The following is a 22,321-nucleotide window of genomic DNA, read 5'->3' on the forward strand; positions in this document are numbered from 1 at the left end:
CAAAGACAATGTTCTGTAATTTGCTTTTATTTAATTGTCTCGGTTGTTCTGTTACTTAGGAGGACAGCAGCTGACATCCCACTTTCCCCACCGAATGTCTTTCATGGAATGGGGGGGGGGGGTGGGTGTGGTATGAGGGTTAAAGCGACTGCAAAACTCCTTGAGATGGAGACAGGTGGACTCTCAACCCAGACTGCAGAGGTTGCCTGTACAGCACTCCCTCAGCATGAAAATGGGATGGAACGGGACTTGAATTTGAACCCACAACCTTCAGGCTCCAAGGTTAAAATTGCTTCTACTGAGCCACAGGAAATACTTGTGCAGAAAGAATAATGATCTTTCGGCTGAAAATGTGTTGCTGGAAAGTTGCAGGTCAGGCAGCATCTAAGGAGCAGGAGATGCTGCCTGACCTGCTGCGCTTTTCCAGCAACACATTTTTCAGCTCTGATCTCCAGCATCTGCAGTCCTCACTTTCTCCTAAATGATCTTGGGAATTGTAGCTCCAGTGAAATATACAGATGAGCCCTCCGTGTAATCCTTGCACACATGAACAAACAGATATTGGTGAGGACTGTTGGATTTTTATTGCAGCATATTAAATATACACAAATATTTCTCACTTGTCAGCTTCACAAACAAAAATAATCAACTCTCTGCTAATGTCATAATAATAATGATTCAAGATCCTTCTATTTCACAGGGAAAATATCGCTTCAATCATGGGTCCAATTGTTCCATTCGACAACTTGCTAGAAGACACATGCTTTGTCTTGAGAAAGCAGCAGAAAGATATCCTCTCTCTCAGGTGCCTGGCTGAAAAATACACAAGTTAATTTTCCTTTGAGTCTGGGAGAGGTGGGGAGGGTAGGTTTTCTGATGGGAGGATGTGACAGCAGAGGGAATGCCTGTCAACTGGACTTGGGTTGAAGGATGGCGAGGAATGTGCGCAAGCACCTAGTGGCTGAGCTAAGAGAGTGGTTCGAGGACTAGCGATCCATCCGAATTATGTACTTTTAAAATTCTTTCCTGCTTGGTCGGACCCCAAATCCAAGGAAGGTGCCATCGCAAGCTCCACGGACTGCTTTTTTGGGACTGCAACACTTTGGGACAATGGGCCTTCCATTAGGATGCCTACCCTTCCCATGCTCTGACATCTGCACTCTTAAGAGGGTGCAAACATCAAAAGCATTCCTTTCCCTTAGCCCCTACTGTCTGAGTAATTTTGCCTCTTTAAGACTATAAGAAATAGGAACTGGAGTAGCCTGCTTCACCACTCAATAAGATCATGGCTGATCCAATATTCCTCATGTTCACTTCACTGCTGTTTCCCCTTCATTGCCCAACTGATCGAGAATCTTAACTATACAGAGGGCCCTCCACAGCTCTCTGTGGCAAGGAGTTCCAAAGACTCGAAGCCCTCTCAGAGAAGAAATTCCTCCTTGCCTCAGACTTAAATCTGGGTGGGATTTGGAGGGTCACTGCAGACCCATTGGGCTGAATGGCATCTTTTCACACTGTCGGGGTTCTCAAAAAGGACAGAACAAATATAAGAAGAAAGTCATTTTGCCCTTGGAACCCACTCCACCATTCATTAAGATCATACCTGATCTTATAGTTCAACATCGCTTTCCTGTAGCATTCCTTGTTTCTAATTTTCATGTGCATATCCCTATGCATATCTCTTAATGATTTCAATGTGCCGTTACATATTTTTAATATGGAAGCATCTCTCCATCTCTATCTCGAACAACTCTTTCTATAAAACTATATGTACAGCATAGTGAGAAGGGGGAAATTGAATCTAACAGTTGGGGCAAGTGATGGCCCAACAGTACTGCTATGTTCAAATCCCAACATGGTAGACGGCAATAAATTTGGAGTTAAACATCTAACGATCGAGAAACCATCAGTTGACTAAAATCCCATCTGGTTCAGCTTTTGGAAAGGAAATCTGCTGTCCTTACCTGGTCTGGCCAATTTCAATGTGGTTGACTCTTGGGTTCAACTGAGGTAATTTCAGAGGGCAGCTAACTGCAAAAACATCTCAAAGAGAGGAATTAAACTGAACAGACCAGCAGATGTTGACCTCGGCACTGGAAACGACAATGCCAAACACAGCCCTGTTGACAGTGCAAAGTCCTCTTTACTAACATCTGAGGGCTGGTACCAAAAGCAGTCTCACAAAACTGATCATGGCAGTAGAACGAGGGTCTTGAATGTAATGAAATATAAAAATGGGATTGGTTATGCTGATAGGGGTACAGCATGCACCTAACATTGGAAAAGTGGTCAAAGAATCATAGAATCCCTACAACGTGGAAGCAAGGCACTCAGCCCATTGAGCCCACAGTGACCATCGAGACAGCAGCCCACTCAGACACACCCATCCTTGTAACCTTGCATTTCCCATGGCTAATCCTGGAAACTACGAGCAATTTAGCATGGCCAATCCACCTAACCTGCACATCTTGGGACTGTGGGAGGAAACTGGAGTACCCAGAGAAAACTCCATGCAGACAGTTGCCCGTGGGTGGAATCAAACCCCGAGTTCGTGGCACTGTGAGGCTGCAGTGCTAACTACTGAGCCACTATGATCGAAACCTATCCTCATAAAGTAAACACCTTCAGCCCAGAATTAGCCTTGTACACCCTTCTCTGGGGTTCACAAAGCAGTTTATTCCTCCTTAAATAAGGATACTAAACCTGTCCTCAATGCTCTGGATGCAGGCTCACTAAATCTTAAATTCCATTGCCTTTGCTATGAACGTTCCATCTATCCTCCCAAACACCAACAATCTAACTTTGTAAGCTGTCTATCAGGATAGCCAGACCCCTCTGTAACACTGAGTTTGGTGCCTCTCTCCATTTGAGTAGAATTCTGCTTTTCCATTCTTCACACCAATGTGAGACCTTCAGACGGTACCAAAATCTCAGGTTGGACCACACTTGGAGGACTGTCAACAGTCCTGCTCGTCACATTACGAAAAGCGTGGAATAATACTGAACATTTATTCGACTGACTTCAAAACAGAGGTTAATACCTACTCAAATGGTGAAGACGCTGTGCTCCTTCCTCGAGAACAGAGGAGACTGAGGGAGCAGGATGATTTTTCTAGGTTAGGATATTGCCCTAAGAAATGAATCATCAGATGGGTGCCACCTATTTTGAGTTGAAACAGGCACAGTATGTCTACATGTTCATTCTGTCTGTGAAGAACAGGGTTCTGTGCACTAACATATCTTGCTTCTGGTACATGCAAGTGTGCCATACTGCATCCTACAGTTGGTTGTCTTCCAAGACTGTGATTGCATTCACAAACCGCCATGATAATACGATTTGAAACACAAATCATCTGGATTGTTCAGCCAGGTGTCTAGGCTGGTTGTAAATCGACCACTGTTTTAAGGATGGGGTCTGTCAGGTTGAACGGAAATGCCCTGAACACTAAGTTATGACATGATGAGGAACATCATGAGGAGGGATCTGGGGGTGACTGCTTCCCGGCAATGATTCAGCCACAAATGACAGTGGTGTTTTCACAGCCTGCTGCTGCCTGGCACGTCTCCAACATGAAGCCTGTCACATTTTCTTTGTGAAGGCTGATGGGGTTCATTCCAAGCAGGAGAGAAATGAAAACACTTCCCCCACTCATTTGTCTTTTAAGGTTGCCAGGCTCAATAATTTGCTGTCTGACAAGCACAGTTCTGTCTGAACTCCCCAAGGACACAAGTGCCACTGGACAAATATAAAAAGAAGGCTTGTAAGTCAAACCATACATACCGCTGACTGACGGAGTTCAGGAGGAAGTGTTCTCACCCGACCGCTGAGCATCTCCAGCCTTTAAAAAGCACGAAAGCGCAGTTATTTTCAGGGTGACAAAATTCAGCACAAATATTAAGATGTTTAATCCTCATCATTCCTCAGCGGTCAACATGACTTTCTAATTGATGTGACCTTTTGGATCAGACCGCCAGCAGCTCACATGACTACCCTCAGCGTTTTCACATGGAGCTAGAGCACCACACACCCTGGGTCAGGGACAGGGTCAGGCCTGGGCAAGACTCAGAGCTGTCCAGGGTTAGGATCAGGGTCACACTCAGAGCTGGTCAGGGTCACCTCTGCCCAGATCCGCTCTGTTCAGCCTGAGAGTCTCTCTCTATTTACCAGTGTCAGCGATTCTCCCATATTTAATCGCAGTCATACACAGTTATAAATGTCACAGCTAGAATACCTGATTGTTATTGAGTGTTGGGACAGGTCCTTGTTCCCTCTGTGTATTCTTTTTCCACAGGGACTCAATGGTTAAGTATGCTTGCATTGAAAATTCATAAACAGTTGTAGTGGCCAGCTGAATAAAACAAAACAGATAATCAACGACACTCTGCACATACAAAGGGGGCTGCATATCACCACAAGCACACTCATTGTCAGTGCAGCTCATCTCTACAACATGCCCTTAGAGCACTGACCAAGCTGGATCACATCGGATATTACTGCGCCCAATCTAACTTACTGCATAAACACAGTAACCATCATAGCTTTGTATTAAGAGCCAGAATTCCCAGTGACAGTCAGCCCAACAACACTCAGCTCTTCTCCAGCAGTCTCCTCTCACTCTTCCCCTGCACCCTCTGATATCTTATCCAGTCACTCCCACTCTCACCCTCAAGTCCTGTATCTTTTAATATCCCATCCTGAGTCACTTCCACTCTCTGCCTTAATCCCCATGCTTTTTATTATCCCACCTGCTCTATGGGTATCCAGGTTAATATTTATTCCTCAACAGAGATGACGAAAACATTGGCTGGGTAATAATGGTGTCAGCCATGGCTCAGTGGGTAGCTCTCTCATCTCGGAGCGAGAAGGTCACAGCTTCAAGTCCTGTTTAGGGACTTTAACACAAAATCCGAACTGACGTTTGGTTGTGTTATTCAAGAAATTCACACTGATCAAGGTGTCAAACTCAGATGAGATATTATACAGGGGCCCTGCGCACCCTCTCAGATGTTAGATTCAAAAGCATTACTGGGTTTTGAAGAAGAACTGCCCTGTGTCCTGACCAATACGTATCCCTCAATCACCACCTAAATACAAGCAATCCCACCAAACACTGCTGTTCACAAGAGCTTGCTCTGTTCACAAGAGCTTGCTCTGCATCAATTGGCCGCTGTGTTTCCCTACATTCCAATAGTAATTGCGCTGTAGGGATAACAACATCAACTGCAAAACACTTTGGGAGCTTCTGAGGTTGTGAAAATTCAGATGACAACTTAGATTTATAGAGCATAGGAAAGGCCCTTCAACCCATTGAGTCTACGCCAACATAACTACCACTAATCCCAATTTCCTGCACTTGTCCCGTATGCTTGAAGGTTATGTTATTTGAAGGATTCATCCAAATTAAGGTTGTAAGGTTGCCAGCCCCATTACCTTCCCAGGCAAGAGTGAAAACGTTTTTCCCAAGTCCTTTCTGAATCTCCTGCCCTTACTCGAAAACTATGCCCTGTCATGATTGACCCCTCAACCAAGGGGAACAGCTGCTCTCTATCCACCCTGTCCATACCCCGCATAATCTTATACACCTCAATCATGTCCTTCTGCAGTCTTCTCTGTTCAAAAGAAAACAGTACAGGCCTGTCTTGTCTCTCCTTATAGCTCAATATCTCAAGTCCAGGCAACATCCTGGTGAAGCTCCTCTGTACCCCTTCTAGTGCTATCACATCCTTCCTGTAGTGAGGTGACCAGAACTGTACACAGTACTCCAACTCTGGCCTAAGCAATGCTCTGCACAACTCCAACATTACCTCCTCCCTCTTATACTCTTTGCCAAGACTGATGAAAGCAAGTGTTCCATATGCCTTCTTAACTACCCTATTCATGTGAGCTGTCTACTTCGGGGATCTGTGAATAATTATCCCAAGATCCCTCTGTTCCTCTGAAATACTCAGTGTCCTGTCATTCATTAAATACTCCCTCATCTCATCTTTTTCTTCCAAAGTGCATCATCTCACGCGTATCAGGGTTAAATACCATCTACCAGAAGTGAAGGCGGAGCGCAAAGCCGGTCGGGAAGGTAAGTGATTGTTATTTGAGTGGGTGTGTTCTAGACCCCAGGTCCTACAAAGTAGGGCCTCCCTCACTCCCTTCTCCTCTAACCTAAATTAAAAGTCCACAGACTTGCCCCAAAAAGAGGGTTTAAGGAAGTTCCTGTGGATTGAAGAGTGAGGCTTTAGCTCAGGAGTCTTTGACAAGGAGGTTGAGTGAAGTGATTACGCTTGAAGAGGGTGAAGACATGACTGCCCAGCTGGTTCAGTGTGCGACGTGCTTGATGTGGGAGGTCAACGACTCTGGTGTGTCTGGCTCATATAAGTGTGGAAAGTGTGTGCACGTTCAGCCACTGACAGAGCATATTGCAGCACTGATGAAAGAACTCGAGGACCTTAGGCTCATCCGAGAGAACAAGATCTTTCTGGACAAGATCTTCAGCGAGGTTATTACACCAACCATACCAGAAGAGAGCAGAAGAGAGCAGACGATGAGGAAAGCAGAGAGGAGACAGGTGCAAGAGACCCCGGGGGAAGTACCTGTCAGGAACAGGTTGAATCTTTTGGAAACAGCAGAGACAGATGACACTGCCAGTCCCCGAGGCGGCCAGGTCTGTCAGTCAAAAGTTGGCGTGGAGACAGAGCGGAAGAGTCGGACATCGCACAGAGCTGTGGTAATAGGGGACTCCATAGTGAGGGGGCTGAAAATGTGTTGCTGGAAAAGCGCAGCAGGTCAGGCAGCATCCAGGGAACAGGAGAATCGACGTTTCGGGCATAAGCCCTTCTTCAGGAATGAATGAAGGGCTTATGAAGGGCCCATTCATTCCTGAAGAAGGGCTTATGCCCGAAACGTCGATTCTCCTGTTCCCTGGATGCTGCCTGACCTGCTGCGCTTTTCCAGCAACACATTTTCAGCTCTGATCTCCAGCATCTGCAGACCTCACTTTCTCCTCTCCATAGTGAGAGAGCCCTGGTGAGACCTGGAGTACTGTGTGCAATTTTGGTCTCCATATTTGAGGAAAAACATTCTGGCTATTGAGGGAGTGCAGCGTAGGTTCATGAGGTCAATTCCTGGAATGGCGGCACTACCTTACACTGAAAGACTGGAGCAACTGGGCTTGTATAACCTTGAGTTTAGAAGACTGAGAGGGGATCTGATTGAGACATATAAGATTATTAAAGGATTGGACACTCTGGAGGCAGGAAACATGTTTCCGCTGATGGGTGAGTCCCGAACCAGAGGACACAGCTTAAAAATACGGGATAGACCATTTAGGACAGAGATGAAGAGAAACTTCTTCACCCAGAGAGTGGTGGGTGTGTGGAGTGCTCTTCCCCAGAGGGCAGTGGAGGCCCAGTCTCTGGATTCATTTAAGAAAGAGTTGGATAGAGCTCTCAAGGATAGTGGAATCAAGGGTTATGGAGATAAGGGAGGACCAGGATACTGATTAAGGATGATCAGCCATGATCATATTGAATGGTGGTGCAGGCTCGAAGGGCAGAATGGCCTTCTCCTGCACCTATTGTCTATTGTCTATCACTGATCTGACCAATCCATCTGTATCTGTAACAGTTTTTAATAAACCATCCAGGAGACTTTAAGGCAGAGATAAAACCTACTTTGAAAATACTAATATCTTTTAATCACATAAAAAGACATTAGAAAAATCTTTGTGGAGTATTTAACAGATCAGTGTGTTGCCATTTGAAACAACAAGAATTAATGCACTTACCTTTGCAGCTTTGACTGTTTCTTCAGGGTAATACAGAGAGCCACAAGCTGCAACAAACCCACATGAATAAAGCACTTTTCTTACCCGGGAACCTATCAAAGTGCAACAAATGAGATCAAACAAATCGGAAGTCAGCAGAGAACAGCAGACAGAAATCCAACATAGATTTTCTTGCACATCCACCCACCTCATCTACTGTATCTATTGCTCTCAATGTGGTCTCCTCTACATCGGGGAGACAGAACGCCAACTCACGGAGTGTTTCAGGGAACATCTCTGCAATACATGCATCCAACAACAACCCCACTGTCCTGTGGCCAACCACTTCAACACTCCCTCCCATTCCACCAAGGACATGCAAGTAATGGGCCTCGTTCACTGCCAAATCCAAGCCACCCAATGACTGGAGGAAGAACCCTCATCTTCCACCTTGGGACCCTTCAACCACATGGCATCAACGCCGACCTCACAAGTTTCCAAATCTCCCCTCCCCCATCTCATCCCAGATCCAACCCTGCACAGGGCACCGCTCTCTTCATCTGTCCCACCGATCTATCTTCCTTTTCATCTATCTGCTCCACCCTCCCCATCGACCTATCACAATTACCCCTCACCTGCATTCACCTATCACCTTTCCAACTACCTTCTGCAACTCCCGCCCCCCAGCCCAGCCCCACTCCCACTCTCCTATTTATTGCTCAGCTCCCTTTCTTCCCCACATTCCTGATAACGGTCTTATGCCCAAAACGCTGACTCTCCTGCTCCTTGGATGCTGTCTGACCGGCTGTGCTTTTCCAGTGCTACACTTTTCAACTCTGATTCGGGAGCATCACTTTCTCCCAGTGTGGAAATAGATTCTTTGGTCCAACCAGTCCATACTGATCATGTTCCCAAATTAAACTGAGCCCACCTGCCTGCACTTGACCCGTATCCCTCCAAAAACTTCTTATTCATGTACTTATCCAAATCTCTTTTAAAACACTGTAATTGCTCAAAGAAATCCAGAAGTAAATTTACAAGGAAGCCTGAATCTCAGGAGCACATCACTCTCAGTCCACCATTTTAGTCAACCACCGTCACATCTTAAAGTGATCAGATCAACAAGGAGGGAAATAATCATTAGAGTTCTTTGAAGAAGGTACATGGTTTTGGACAAAGGGGATATGTTGGACTTGAATTCTCAGAAGGACTTTCATTAAGGGCCAGGTTAAAGGTTACTACACAAGATCAGAGGGTACATGGTGTAACACATTAAGTTGGATCAAGGATTGACTAGCTAACAGAAAGCAAGCAGTTGGATTAATTGGGTCGTTCTTAGATTGGCAAGAATAATAGTTAGGGCGTATCACAGAGATCAGTGCTGGAGATCGAATAATTTACAATCCAACTCTATTTCCCCATGCAACAAGGTCTGGTCAATATCCAGGCCTGGGCCAAGAAGTGGCAACGATTCGTTCCTGGTCACAATGACGGAGATGAGCTTCTGATTCCAGACTTATTCCTTCAATTTAAAATTCCAACACTCATGCCACGGTGGGATTTGAACCATATCCAGGGACCATTCGCTGATGCCTCTGGGTTCCTAGGCCAGTGACATTACCACAGTGTCACCACCTTCTCAGTGGCTGCACCCATAAAAGGACATATGAAGTAAAGGTTTCCTTTCAGCTCCTACCCCTCCCAGCGAGGAGGAGGCCAGCTACTCCAGCCACTGCGATGACTCCAGCACGTGGGTAGAATCCAGCTGGTGGGCTCTTCAGAAAGGCATAGCCATCTACCAAAGGCAAAGCAAGATGTCAGCACCATCCCAGTCCACCAGGTCTTTGAATTAATCTCAACACCCTCAATTCCCCCGGCTTTTAAACTACAAATGATACATTCATTGCCTTGGGAATAGTATCTTCGATGCTCCCACACCCCCAGCAGTGAGTTCCATCTGACTGGAGATGGGACACACTGATCTAAGCCAGGTAACTGAATGCTTGCTCATCTCACTCCAAGATACGCTCAAGAACTGAGCCCCGAATGGTAGGGTTAATTTTCTTTTGCCTTTGGATTCACTCATGGGGTATGTCCATCATTGACCGGGCCAATATTTATTGCCTGTCAACCTAGCTGCCTTTGAGCTCCCAGCCAAGCTAACACCACCCACGACCCTTCAAAGCATAAAAATAAGAAATCTCAGCACCCCGCCTCTGCCACCCCCTCCCTCCCTCCCCCACCCCTTCGCCAACAAGGGGCGAGGTACTGGGTAATGAACCCTGCCAGGGATTAGATTTGGAGGTAGGTGAGCACTTTGGCAATAGTTGCCACAATTCAGTTATGTTTACTTAAGCAATGGAAAGAGATAGGTATATAACGCGGGGCAAGAGTTATAGCTGGGGGAAAGGCAATTACGATGCGATTAGGCAAGATTTAGGATGCATAGGATGGGGAAGGAAACTGCAGGGGATGGGCACAATTGAAATGTGGAGGTTATTCAAGGAACAGCTACTGCGTGTCCTTGATAAGTATGTCCCTGTCAGGCAGGGAGGAACTGACTGAATGAGGGAGCCGTGGTTTATTAAAGAAGTTGTAGCTCTTGTCAAGAGGAAGGCGGCGGCTTATGTTAGGATGAGACATGAAGGCTCAGTTAGGGTGCTTGAGAGTTACAAGTTAGCCAGGAAAGACCTAAAGAGAGAGCTAGGAAGAGCCAGGAGGAGACATGAGAAGTCGTTGGTGAGTAGAATCAAGGAAAACCCTAAAAAAATGACTAGAGAAAGATTAGGGCCAATCAAGGATAGTAGTGGGAAGTTGTGTGTGGAGTCTGAGGAGATAGGGGAAGTGCTAAATGAATATTTTTTGTCAATATTCACACTGGAAAAAGACAATGTTGTCGAAGAAAATATTAAGATACAGGCTACTAGATGAGATGGGATTGAGGTTCAAAAGGAGGAGGTGTTAGCAATTCTGGAAAGTGTGAAAATACTGAAGTCCCCTGGGCCGGCTAGGATTTATCCTTGGATTCTCTGGGAAGCCAGGGAGGAGATTTCAGAGCTTTTGACTTTGATCTTGGTTGTCGTTGTCTACAGGAATAGTACCAGAAGACTGGAGGATAGCAAATGTTGTTCCCTTGTTCAAGATGGGAAGTAGAGACAACCCTGGTAATTATAGACCAGTGAGCCTTACTTCGGTTGTGTGTAAAGCATTGGAAAAGGTTATAAGAGATAGGATTTATAATTATCTAGTGAGGAATAAGTTGATTAGGGACAGTCAACACAGTTTTACAAAGGGTAGATCATGCCACACAAATGAGTTTTTTTAAGATGATGACCAAACAGGTGGATGAGGATAAAGTGGTTGATGTGGTGTATATGGATTTCAGTAAGGTGTTTGATAAGGTTCCCCATGGTAGGCTATTGCACAAAATACAGAGAGCATGGGATTGAGGGTGATTTAGCGATTTGGATCAGAAATTAGCTAGCTAAAAAAAGACAGAGGGTGGTGGTTGATGGGAAATGTTTACCCTGGAGTTCAATTACTCATGATATAATGCAAGGATCTGTTTTGGGGCCACTGCGGTTTGTCAGGCGTAGAAGAATAGGTTAGTAAATTTGCGGATGACGCTGAGGTCAGTGGAGTTGTGGATAGTGCTGAAGGATATTGCAGGTTGCAGAGGCACGTAGATAAGCTGCAGAGCTGGGCTGAGAGATGGCAAATGGAGTTTAATGTGGAAAAGTGTGAGTTGACTCACTTTGGAAGGACTAATAAGAATACCCAGTTCTGGACTAATGGTAAGATTCTTGGTAGTGTAGATGAGCAGAGAGATCTTGGTGTCCAGGTACATAGATCCCTGAAAGTTGCCACCCAGGTTGACAGGGTTGTTAAGAAGGCATACAGTGTATTAGCTTCTAATGGTAGAGGGATTGAGTTTCGGAGCCACGAGGTCATGCTGCAGCCGTACAAAACTCTGACGTGGCCACACTTGGAGTATTGAGTACAGTTCTGGTCACCGCATTATAGGAAGGATGTGGAAGTTTTGATTAGGTTAGATTACCTACAGTGTGGAAACAGCCCTTCGGCCGAACAAGTCCACACCTACCCTCTGAAGAGCAACCCACCCAAACCCATTTCCCTCTGACTAATGCAGCTAACACTACGGTCAATTTAGCATGGCCAATTCACCTGACCTGCACATCTTTGGACTGTGGGAGGAAACCCACGCAGACACGGGGAGAATGTGCAAACTCCATACTGACAGTCACCCGAGGCTGGAATTGAACCTGGGACCCTGATGCTGTGAGGCAGCAGTGCTAACCACTGAGCCACCGTGCTATCCATTATCTCTTTATCCTTGCAAAAAAGAGCAGTACTTGTTACCCATCTCTATTTGCCGTTTGGACTGAGTGGGCCATTTCAGAAGGCAATTAAGCATCAACCACATTGCTGAGGTTTCAGAGTCACATAGAGGCCAGACCAGGTAAGGCTGGCAGATTGCCCTCCCAAAAGGACATTAGTGAACCAGATGGGTGTTACAATAATCGATGATTCCCACAACAACTATCATCACTGAAAGTGAGCTTTATATGCCAGATTTTATGAGCTGAATTCAAATTTCACCAGTTACTGCAGTGAGATGTGAACCCGCATTCCCAGAACATTTGTCTGGGCATCTCGATGACTTCAATGCCACCTTTTCTCATGCTGTACAAAATGCAGAGGAGGGTGACAGCACACTGAGGAATGATTACCTTTTCCAAACTGAAGCGTGTTTTCCATTTTAGGCTTCACTGTTGTGTAGGCATCCTAGAAGGAAGAAATCAGACGTGATTCAAGAAAGAAAGATCTGCACACAAAGGAGAAATTCAAGTGCCCACTTATTTTCTTTAACTTCATCCTGACCCAGCACTTAGGGATCAAAGTCTGGGATAGCAATCATTTTTGCACCTAATTTGTACTACATAAGACAGCAATCTCAGGGAATGAGGTGCTGGAAGAGCACAGCAGGTCAGGCAGCATCCGAGAAGCAGGAAAGTCGACGTTTCAGGCGAAAGCCCTTCATCAGGAATGAGGCCTCGGCTCACAGCCTCATTCCTGATGAAGAGCTTTTGCCTGAAACGTCGATTCTCCTGCTCCTCGGATGCTGCCTGACCTGCTGTGCTTCTCCAGCACCTCACTCTCGACTCTAATCTCCAGCATCTGCAGCCCTCACTTTCACCTAGCAATCTCAGGGAACCAAGCGTTCTGAGGGGTTGCGACACTTGACATTTCTAAAACCTTTATAGTATTCAACATTGTAGCTCACCCTCTAGACAATGTTTTCAAAGGGTCACTCAGAATAGTTGAAGGGTTACTGAACCACCCAGTTTAGTCAGTCAGTCAGATGGAGAAGGTTGCTGCATTTGGGTTGTTTGTGTCAGATATAGAGGAGTCGGGATAAGAGGTTCCATCTCAAATAAAAATCCCAGGATGTTTAAGATTCAGCAATGGCAAGGCCACTGAACGGCAAGAGGTTCAGATTTTTTAGATTAGATTACTTACAGTGTGGAAACAGGCCCTTCAGCCCAACAAGTCCACACCGACCCGCCGAAGCACAACCCACCCATACCCCTACATGTACCCCTTTTTACCTAACACTACGGGCAATTTAGCATGGCCAATTCACCTAACCTGCACATCTTTGGACTGTGGGAGGAAACCGGAGCACCCGGAGGAAACCCACGCAGACACGAGGAGAATGTGCAAACTCCACAAAGTCAGTTGCCTGAGGTGGGAATTGAACCCGGGTCCTTGGTGAAGTGTGGTAGCAGTGCTAACCACTGAGCCACTGCACCATTACTTGCCATCTCTGAACCGTGGACATTGTCCAGATCTTGTTGTGTTTGAGCATGAACTGCTTCACTGTCTGGGGAGTTGCAACTGGTGCCCAACATTGTGCGAATATCCCCACCTCTGACTTTCTGATGATCAGGAACTGGCAGAATCCAAACTGAGCATCACTGAGTAGGTTACTGCTGAACAAGTACCCCTTGAAAGCACTTTCAACGACCCTCCCATCAGTTTACTGATGGTCGAGAATAGACTTGATAGGGTAGTAATTGGCCGGGTTGGGTTTGTCCTGCTTCTTGTACACAGGATATACCTGGGCAACTGTTAGGTCGATTCCAATGTTGTAACTGGACATAGACATGTGTAACTGTACTGGAACAGGTTGGCTAAGGAGAGGCAGGTTCTGGAGCAGAAATCTTCAGTGCTATTGCCAGAATGTTGTCAGGGCCCATGGTCTTTGCAGTATCCAGCCGTTTCTTGATATCACGTGGAGTGAATCGAATTGGCTGAAGGTGGGAGCAGGATTGGGATGTTTGGCTTTGGAAGTACGAAGAGGGAAGTCAGACAACAGTGGTGGCTGAATGGACAGTCTCACCCTTGGCAAGAAGGGATTCACTAATCTCTCACAAGCTGCTCTTTTTCTGGGATGAGGGCATCGTTGCCTAGGCTCTTGAACCAGCAATGTTTTCGCCTTCCATCCACTGAAATGGATCATGATCGTCAGGAAGGCAATTTTGACAGTGAGTGTGATCAGCTAGAACTGCAAAGCAGAAAGCTGAAGACTCATTAACACAGGGTAGGATAAGTATCAGAATGCCTTTTATGGAGTTTGGCCAGGGTCAAACCGAAAGAGAAGCAAAACATTGTTTTGCAAAGCTCCTGTCCTCTGGTCTCTGCAGGATCACAGTTACAATACTTGGATTCAGAAAGTCTTGACCGTGGACACCTCTTCCTGTTAGGGAACTGATAAATCCCCCACTCAGTGGGAGTTGAATGTGGAACACGGCAGCAGCCCAGAGATTAACCACTTCTCTCCCGATCCAAAGAGATCCACAATAGGGAAGAAATAACCAGTGAGCCTCGACACGCGTGACTTTGGCAGAAACAGAGCCACAATTATTATTCTCATTCCTTGAGGCAACAAGGTGGACAGGAACTACAGTGCTGAACAGTGCGGCTTCAAAGCATTTCAAGCCCATCCTCCAGAGGGCAGAGTGAGAGAATTCGGTGGTACCTGGAGCCCTGCGGTGTGTGCAGTAGCTAACTTGCGGAGTTCGGAGATTCTCTCTTCAAGCGGGCTTGGTTTCGCCTCCACAAATTGATAGTTTGTGTCCGGGGTCGTGTAAAGCGACAACTGCAAATCAATAATGGGAGAAAGGTTACTGGGAGCCATTACGTCAATCAAGGGTCAATAAACAGACGTGGACAGCAGTGATCAGATTGTTACTTGACCACATGTGCTGGCACCCTGAAGTGCAGTGGCTGTGTCCCTACCTCTGGGCCAGAAGTCCAGGTTCAAATCCCACCTGCCCCAGAAACATCATAACATGTGTGAACAAGTTGATTAAAAATAATATTTTTGTGAAGAGAGACTTATGGACACAGGGAGGGAATCAAACTGGGAGGTATGTACCTGGAGTGATTCACCCTGCAAATACATCTATACCAAGGAAAGGTTGGTTTGGTTTCTTCCTTCACTGACTTGCTATCAGGAGTAAAACAACTGTTCGGCCGATCTCTGTTAAGATAACCAACACGGAACATATATTCGCAGAGTCCACTGTTGGTAGCCTGTATCAATCCAAAACTAATCCGGCTTAGCCACTCTCTCTCTCTCCGTGGCCCTGCATCAGTTTAAAATGATATTGTCTGTGGTTTCAGTTGGTCTGTTAATGTTCTCCTACAAATGTAATTCTCACTGATAGGTTTGCGAGGTTGATACTTAAAATGGCATTTTAATTCAACGTTTGGATTGATCTGCGGATGTCCAGCAGAGGCGATGGTTTTCTAAGCATTTCTCGTGATTCTGGTTGCTCCCAGGTTAACCTTCACGAAAATCTATTCTTTTCTACTCTTGTATGCTTCCCTAGTGTTGTTGGAGGCTGGGTGGCAGCGAGGGGCACAGCTTTGTATTGAAAGCCTGCAGAGCATCAGGTCCCAGGCCAGGGGATATCAAAGTGGGAGGGAGAGGGAAAAGCACAGCATGATGATAGGACTCAAAAGGGTGAGAAAGTTGATGGAGTCTGATCTGGGCAGTCAGTAAGACACTGGGCTGATCTTAGGTAACAGCTGACTGGACAGAACTGAGCCTTGGTCTAGTTGCCAGAGGAGGCCAGACAGAGCCAGGAAGTGTAATGGTATCGGAGGCAGAAGAACAGATTGAGGTCGGAGTTGGGGGTGGGGAGGCACAGAAGCCCCATGTTTGAGGTTGAACATAGCAGGGGCAAAGGGGGAGGTATCAAGAGTAACAAGGAGGGGAAAAGGATTGGCTCAAATCTGGGATTAGGGAAGGATTTGGGACCACCCAGCTTCCAATGTAATAAAATGCGCTCTCTCATAGAGCGCCCTCCCAAATAAATTGGGACTAATCAGTTTAGGAAACCTGGTTGGCATGAACAGGTTGGGCCAAAGAGCTTGCTGTATGACTCTGTAAGGTGTGTACCTTGATAAGAATTCCCTTTCTTAACCTCGACAGTTGAAAGAATGCCTCTTTATGAATGTTATTCTGATTGGTTTGGAACAACAAGAAGAATATGGAATAATATTGGACTTTTAATGCAGGAAAGCATCCCAAAGACTTTTATCGAACTGTCATCAGAAATTGAGCCACAGGAGGAGATACAAAGTCAGGTGATAAAAAGCTTTGTCAAAGAGGAACGTTTGGTTGGGAAACCTTAAGGGACAAAGAGGGGTCAAAGCACACTCGGAGTGAAACAATTGCAGAGCTGAGGATCTAACCAGCTGAAAAGATAGTCACTAATGGAGGGAATATAAAATTAGGAATGTTTGACTTAAAAGGAAGATAAATAGGTCATGAGATACCTATGATAGCTTCAATCTAGGATTTGAATAGTCAGTATTAAAGGGATGGACATTCTCACAATAGATATTCAAGAGGACACAAAGTAATTCCCAGAGACACAGTGAGGGGTTATTCAAATTCAAATCTTTCCCCTGTGAAGCATTTGTTTAGAAAAATTAAACATTAGGTTTTCTGACCAAAATCAATGCAGAAAGAATTCACTTTGCAAAAATACGAGAGAGGTACCTGGTCAACCCGAAGCCCTTTCTCTTGACTGTCACTCTGTGCAAACACTGGTGCCGACAGTCCAGCCAGATAGGCATGAGGCACTGCCCAACCAAAACCCTGCAATGGGAAATGAAGGGATTGTTTTTCTGTCAGAGGGAATTTTGTGCAATCTCTCATTAAGGCATCATAACACTGGATGGTCGAACAGCCATGCTGAATGACTATCGTTGAAATAATTACAACTTCTGTGAAAGTACTGGATGCAATCACGAACCATGAAGATAATCTAGCCTCGAGCAAAGTGGATTATTTTCTCACCACAACGTAACTGTGCACCAATGTATCGCTCTCTCTCTCACCATAGTATACCTATACAATGTTGTATTGCAATCTCACTATAGTATATCTAGACAACATTTTATCGTGCTCTCACTCTAGTACATGTTGTACCACTCTCCTACTATAATGTGACGGAGAAAATGAAGACTGCAGATGCTGGAGTATCAGAGTTGAAGAGTGTGGTGGATAAACCCTTCATCAGGAAGGGCTGATGCCCAAAACGTTGCCTCTTCTGTTCCTCAGATGCTGCCTGACCTGCTGTGCTTTTCCAGCACAAATACACTAACACTGACATTGACACTAATGCACTAACACTGACATTAATACACTGACATTAACACTAATACACTGACATTAACACTAATACACCGACACTAATACACCGACATTGACACTAATACACTGACACTAATACACTGACACTAATACACTGACATTGACACTAATACACTGACACACTGACACTAACACTGACACTAACACAGACACTAATACACTGACATTAATACACTGACATTAATACACTGACATTAATACACTGACATTAATACACTGACATTAATACACTGACATTAATACACTGACACTGACATTAATACACTAACACTGACGCTAATACACTGACACTAATACACTAACACACTGACACTAACAGTGCCACTGACACAGTGCCACTGACACTAACACAACTACACTGACACAACTACACTGACACTGACACTAATACACTGACATTGACACTAACACACCGACATTGACACTAATACACTAACACTAACACTCTGACACTGACATTAATATACTAACACTAATACACTAACACACTAGCACTGACATTGAAACTAATACACTAACACTGACACTAACACACTGACACTGACACTAATACACTGACACTGACACTAATACACTGACACTGACACTAATACACTGACACCGACACTAACACACCGACACTAACACACCGACACTAACACACCGACACTAACACACCGACACTAACACACCGACACTAACACACCGACACTAACACACCGACAGTAACACTAATACACTGACATTGACACTAATACACTAACACTAACACTGACACTAACACTCTGACACTGACATTAATATACTAACACTAATACACTAACACTGACACTAATACACTAACACTGACACTAATACACTGACACTAATACACTGACACTGACACTAATACACTGACACTGACACTAATACACTGACACTGACACTAACACACTGACACACTGACACTAATACACTAACACTAATACACTAATACAGTGACACTAACACTAATACACACACTGACACTGACACACTGACACTGACACACTGACACTGACACACTGACACACTGACACACTGACACTGACACACTGACACTGACACACTGACACTGACACACTGATACACTGACACACTGACACACTGACACACTGACACACTGACACTGACACACTGACACACTGACACTGACACACTGACACTGACACACTGACACTGACACACTGACACTGACACACTGATACACTGACACACTGACACTGACACACACACACTGACACACTCACACACTCACACACTGACACTCACACACTGACACTCACACACTGACACTCACACACTGACACTCACACACTGACACTCACACACTGCCACTCACACACTGCCACTCACACACTGCCACTCACACACTGCCACTCACACACTGCCACTCACACACTGCCACTCACACACTGCCACTCACACACTGCCACTCACACACTGCCACTCACACACTGACACTCACACACTGACACTCACACACTGCCACTCACACACTGCCACTCACACACTGCCACTCACACACTGACACTCACACACTGCCACTCACACACTGCCACTCACACACTGCCACTCACACACTGCCACTCACACACTGCCACTCACACACTGCCACTCACACACTGCCACTCACACACTGCCACTCACACACTGCCACTCACACACTGACACTCACACACTGACACTCACACACTGACACTCACACACTGACACTCACACACTGACACTCACACACTGACACTCACACACTGACACTCACACACTGACACTCACACACTGACACTCACACACTGACACTCACACACTGACACTCACACACTGACACTCACACACTGACACTCACACACTGACACTCACACACTGACACTCACACACTGACACTCACACACTGACACTCACACACTGACACTCACACACTGACACTCACACACTGACACTCACACACTGACACTCACACACTGACACTCACACACTGACACTCACACACTGACACTCACACACTGACACTCACACACTGACACTCACACACTGACACTCACACACTGACACTCACACACTGACACTCACACACTGACACTCACACACTGACACTCACACACTGACACTCACACACTGACACTCACACACTGACACTCACACACTGACACTCACACACTGACACTCACACACTGACACTCACACACTGACACTCACACACTGACACTCACACACTGACACTCACACACTGACACTCACACACTGACACTCACACACTGACACTCACACACTGACACTCACACACTGACACTCACACACTGACACTCACACACTGACACTCACACACTGACACTCACACACTGACACTCACACACTGACACTCACACACTGACACTCACACACTGACACTCACACACTGACACTCACACACTGACACTCACACACTGACACTCACACACTGACACTCACACACTGACACTCACACACTGACACTCACACACTGACACTCACACACTGACACTCACACACTGACACTCACACACTGACACTCACACACTGACACTCACACACTGACACTCACACACTGACACTCACACACTGACACTCACACACTGACACTCACACACTGACACTCACACACTGACACTCACACACTGACACTCACACACTGACACTCACACACTGACACTCACACACTGACACTCACACACTGACACTCACACACTGACACTCACACACTGACACTCACACACTGACACTCACACACTGACACTCACACACTGACACTCACACACTGACACTCACACACTGACACTCACACACTGACACTCACACACTGACACTCACACACTGACACTCACACACTGACACTCACACACTGACACTCACACACTGACACTCACACACTGACACTCACACACTGACACTCACACACTGACACTCACACACTGACACTCACACACTGACACTCACACACTGACACTCATACACTGACACTCATACATTGACACTCATACATTGACACTGACACTAATACACTAACACTGACACTGACACTAATACACTGACACTAATACACTGACACTAATACACTGACACTCATACACTGACACTCATACATTGACACTGACACTAATACACTAACACTGACACTAATACACTGACACTGACACTAATACACTGACACTAATACACTGACACTGACACTAATACACTGACACTGACACTAATACACTGACATTGACACTAACACTAATACACTAACACTGACACTAATACACTGACAGTGACACTGACACAGTGACACTGACACAGTGACACAGACACAGTGACACTGACACAGACACAGTGACACTGACACAGTGACACTGACACAGTGACACTGACACAGTGACACTGACACAGTGACACTGACACAGTGACACTGACACAGTGACACTGACACAGTGACACTGACACAGTGACACTGACACAGTGACACTGACACAAACACACTGACATTAATACACTGACACTGACACTGATACACTGATACACTGACACTGATACACTGACACTGATACACTGACACTGATACACTGACACTGATACACTGACACTGATACACTGACACTGATACACTGACACTGATACACTGACACTAATACACTGACACTAATACACTGACACTAATACACTGACACTAATACACTGACACTAATACACTGACACTGACACTAATACACTGACACTAATACACTAATACACTAACACACTGACACTCTGACACTGACACAAATACACTAACACTGACACTAACACACTGACACTAACACTAATACACTGACACACTGACATTGATATAGTGACACTAACACTAATACACTTACACAGACACTAATACACTGACACACTAACACAGACACTAACACTCTAACACTGACACTAACACTAATACACACACTGACACTAACACTCTGACACTGACATTAATATACTAACACTAATACACTAACACTAACACACTAGCACTGACATTGAAACTAATACACTAACACTGACACTAACACACTGACACTAATACACTGACACTAATACACTGACACTAATACACTGACACTAATACACTGACACTAATACACTGACACTGACACTAATACACTAACACTGACACTAATACACTAACACTGACACTAATACACTGACACTAATACACTGACATTAATACACTAACACTGACACTAATACACTGACACTGACATTAATACAATACACTAACACACTGACACTCTGACACTGACACAAATACACTAACACTGACACTAACACACTGACACTAACACTAATACACTGACACACTGACATTGATATAGTGACACTAACACTAATACACTGACACTAATACACTTACACAGACACTAATACACTGACACACTAACACAGACACTAACAATCTAACACTGACACTAACACTAATACACACACTGACACTAATACACTAACACTGACACTAACACTCTGACACTGACATTAATATACTAACACTAATACACTAACACTAACACACTAGCACTGACATTGAAACTAATACACTAACACTGACACTAACACACTGACACTAACACACTGACACTAATACACTGACACTAATACACTAACACTAATACACTAACACTAATACACTAACACTAATACACTAACACTAATACACTGAAACTAATACACTGAAACTAACACTAACACACCGACACTAACACACCGACACTAACACACCGACACTAACACACCGACACTAACACTAATACACTGACATTGACACTAATACACTAACACTAACACTGACACTAACACTCTG

General features: G+C 45.2%; 1 protein-coding gene across 3 annotated transcripts in view; it reads right to left on the reverse strand.

Moving 5' to 3' along the window:
* Positions 1-569: 569 nt before the first annotated feature.
* The window catches only part of apooa (apolipoprotein O, a), a 92,923-nt gene continuing 71,171 nt past the window's right edge, over positions 570-22,321 (reverse strand). For 2 of the 3 annotated variants that reach the window (XM_087993095.1, XM_087993093.1), the window contains exons 2-9: positions 16,855-16,953; positions 14,821-14,940; positions 12,509-12,563; positions 9,454-9,552; positions 7,779-7,870; positions 4,233-4,349; positions 3,782-3,839; positions 570-813 (exon numbers count right to left, since the gene is read on the reverse strand). In XM_087993095.1, coding sequence (XP_087849221.1) covers positions 3,798-3,839; positions 4,233-4,349; positions 7,779-7,870; positions 9,454-9,552; positions 12,509-12,563; positions 14,821-14,940; positions 16,855-16,953 — 624 coding nt within the window. In that variant the 3' untranslated portion in view covers positions 570-813; positions 3,782-3,797. The remainder of the gene's footprint in view (positions 814-3,781; positions 3,840-4,232; positions 4,350-7,778; positions 7,871-9,453; positions 9,553-12,508; positions 12,564-14,820; positions 14,941-16,854; positions 16,954-22,321) is intronic. The other variant, XM_087993094.1, reaches the window with a different exon arrangement.

Source organism: Chiloscyllium plagiosum, unplaced genomic scaffold, assembly GCF_037043375.1.
Source record: "Chiloscyllium plagiosum isolate Xiang-an unplaced genomic scaffold, Cpla_swu_hap1 HiC_scaffold_12, whole genome shotgun sequence".
Lineage (NCBI taxonomy): Eukaryota > Metazoa > Chordata > Chondrichthyes > Orectolobiformes > Hemiscylliidae > Chiloscyllium > Chiloscyllium plagiosum.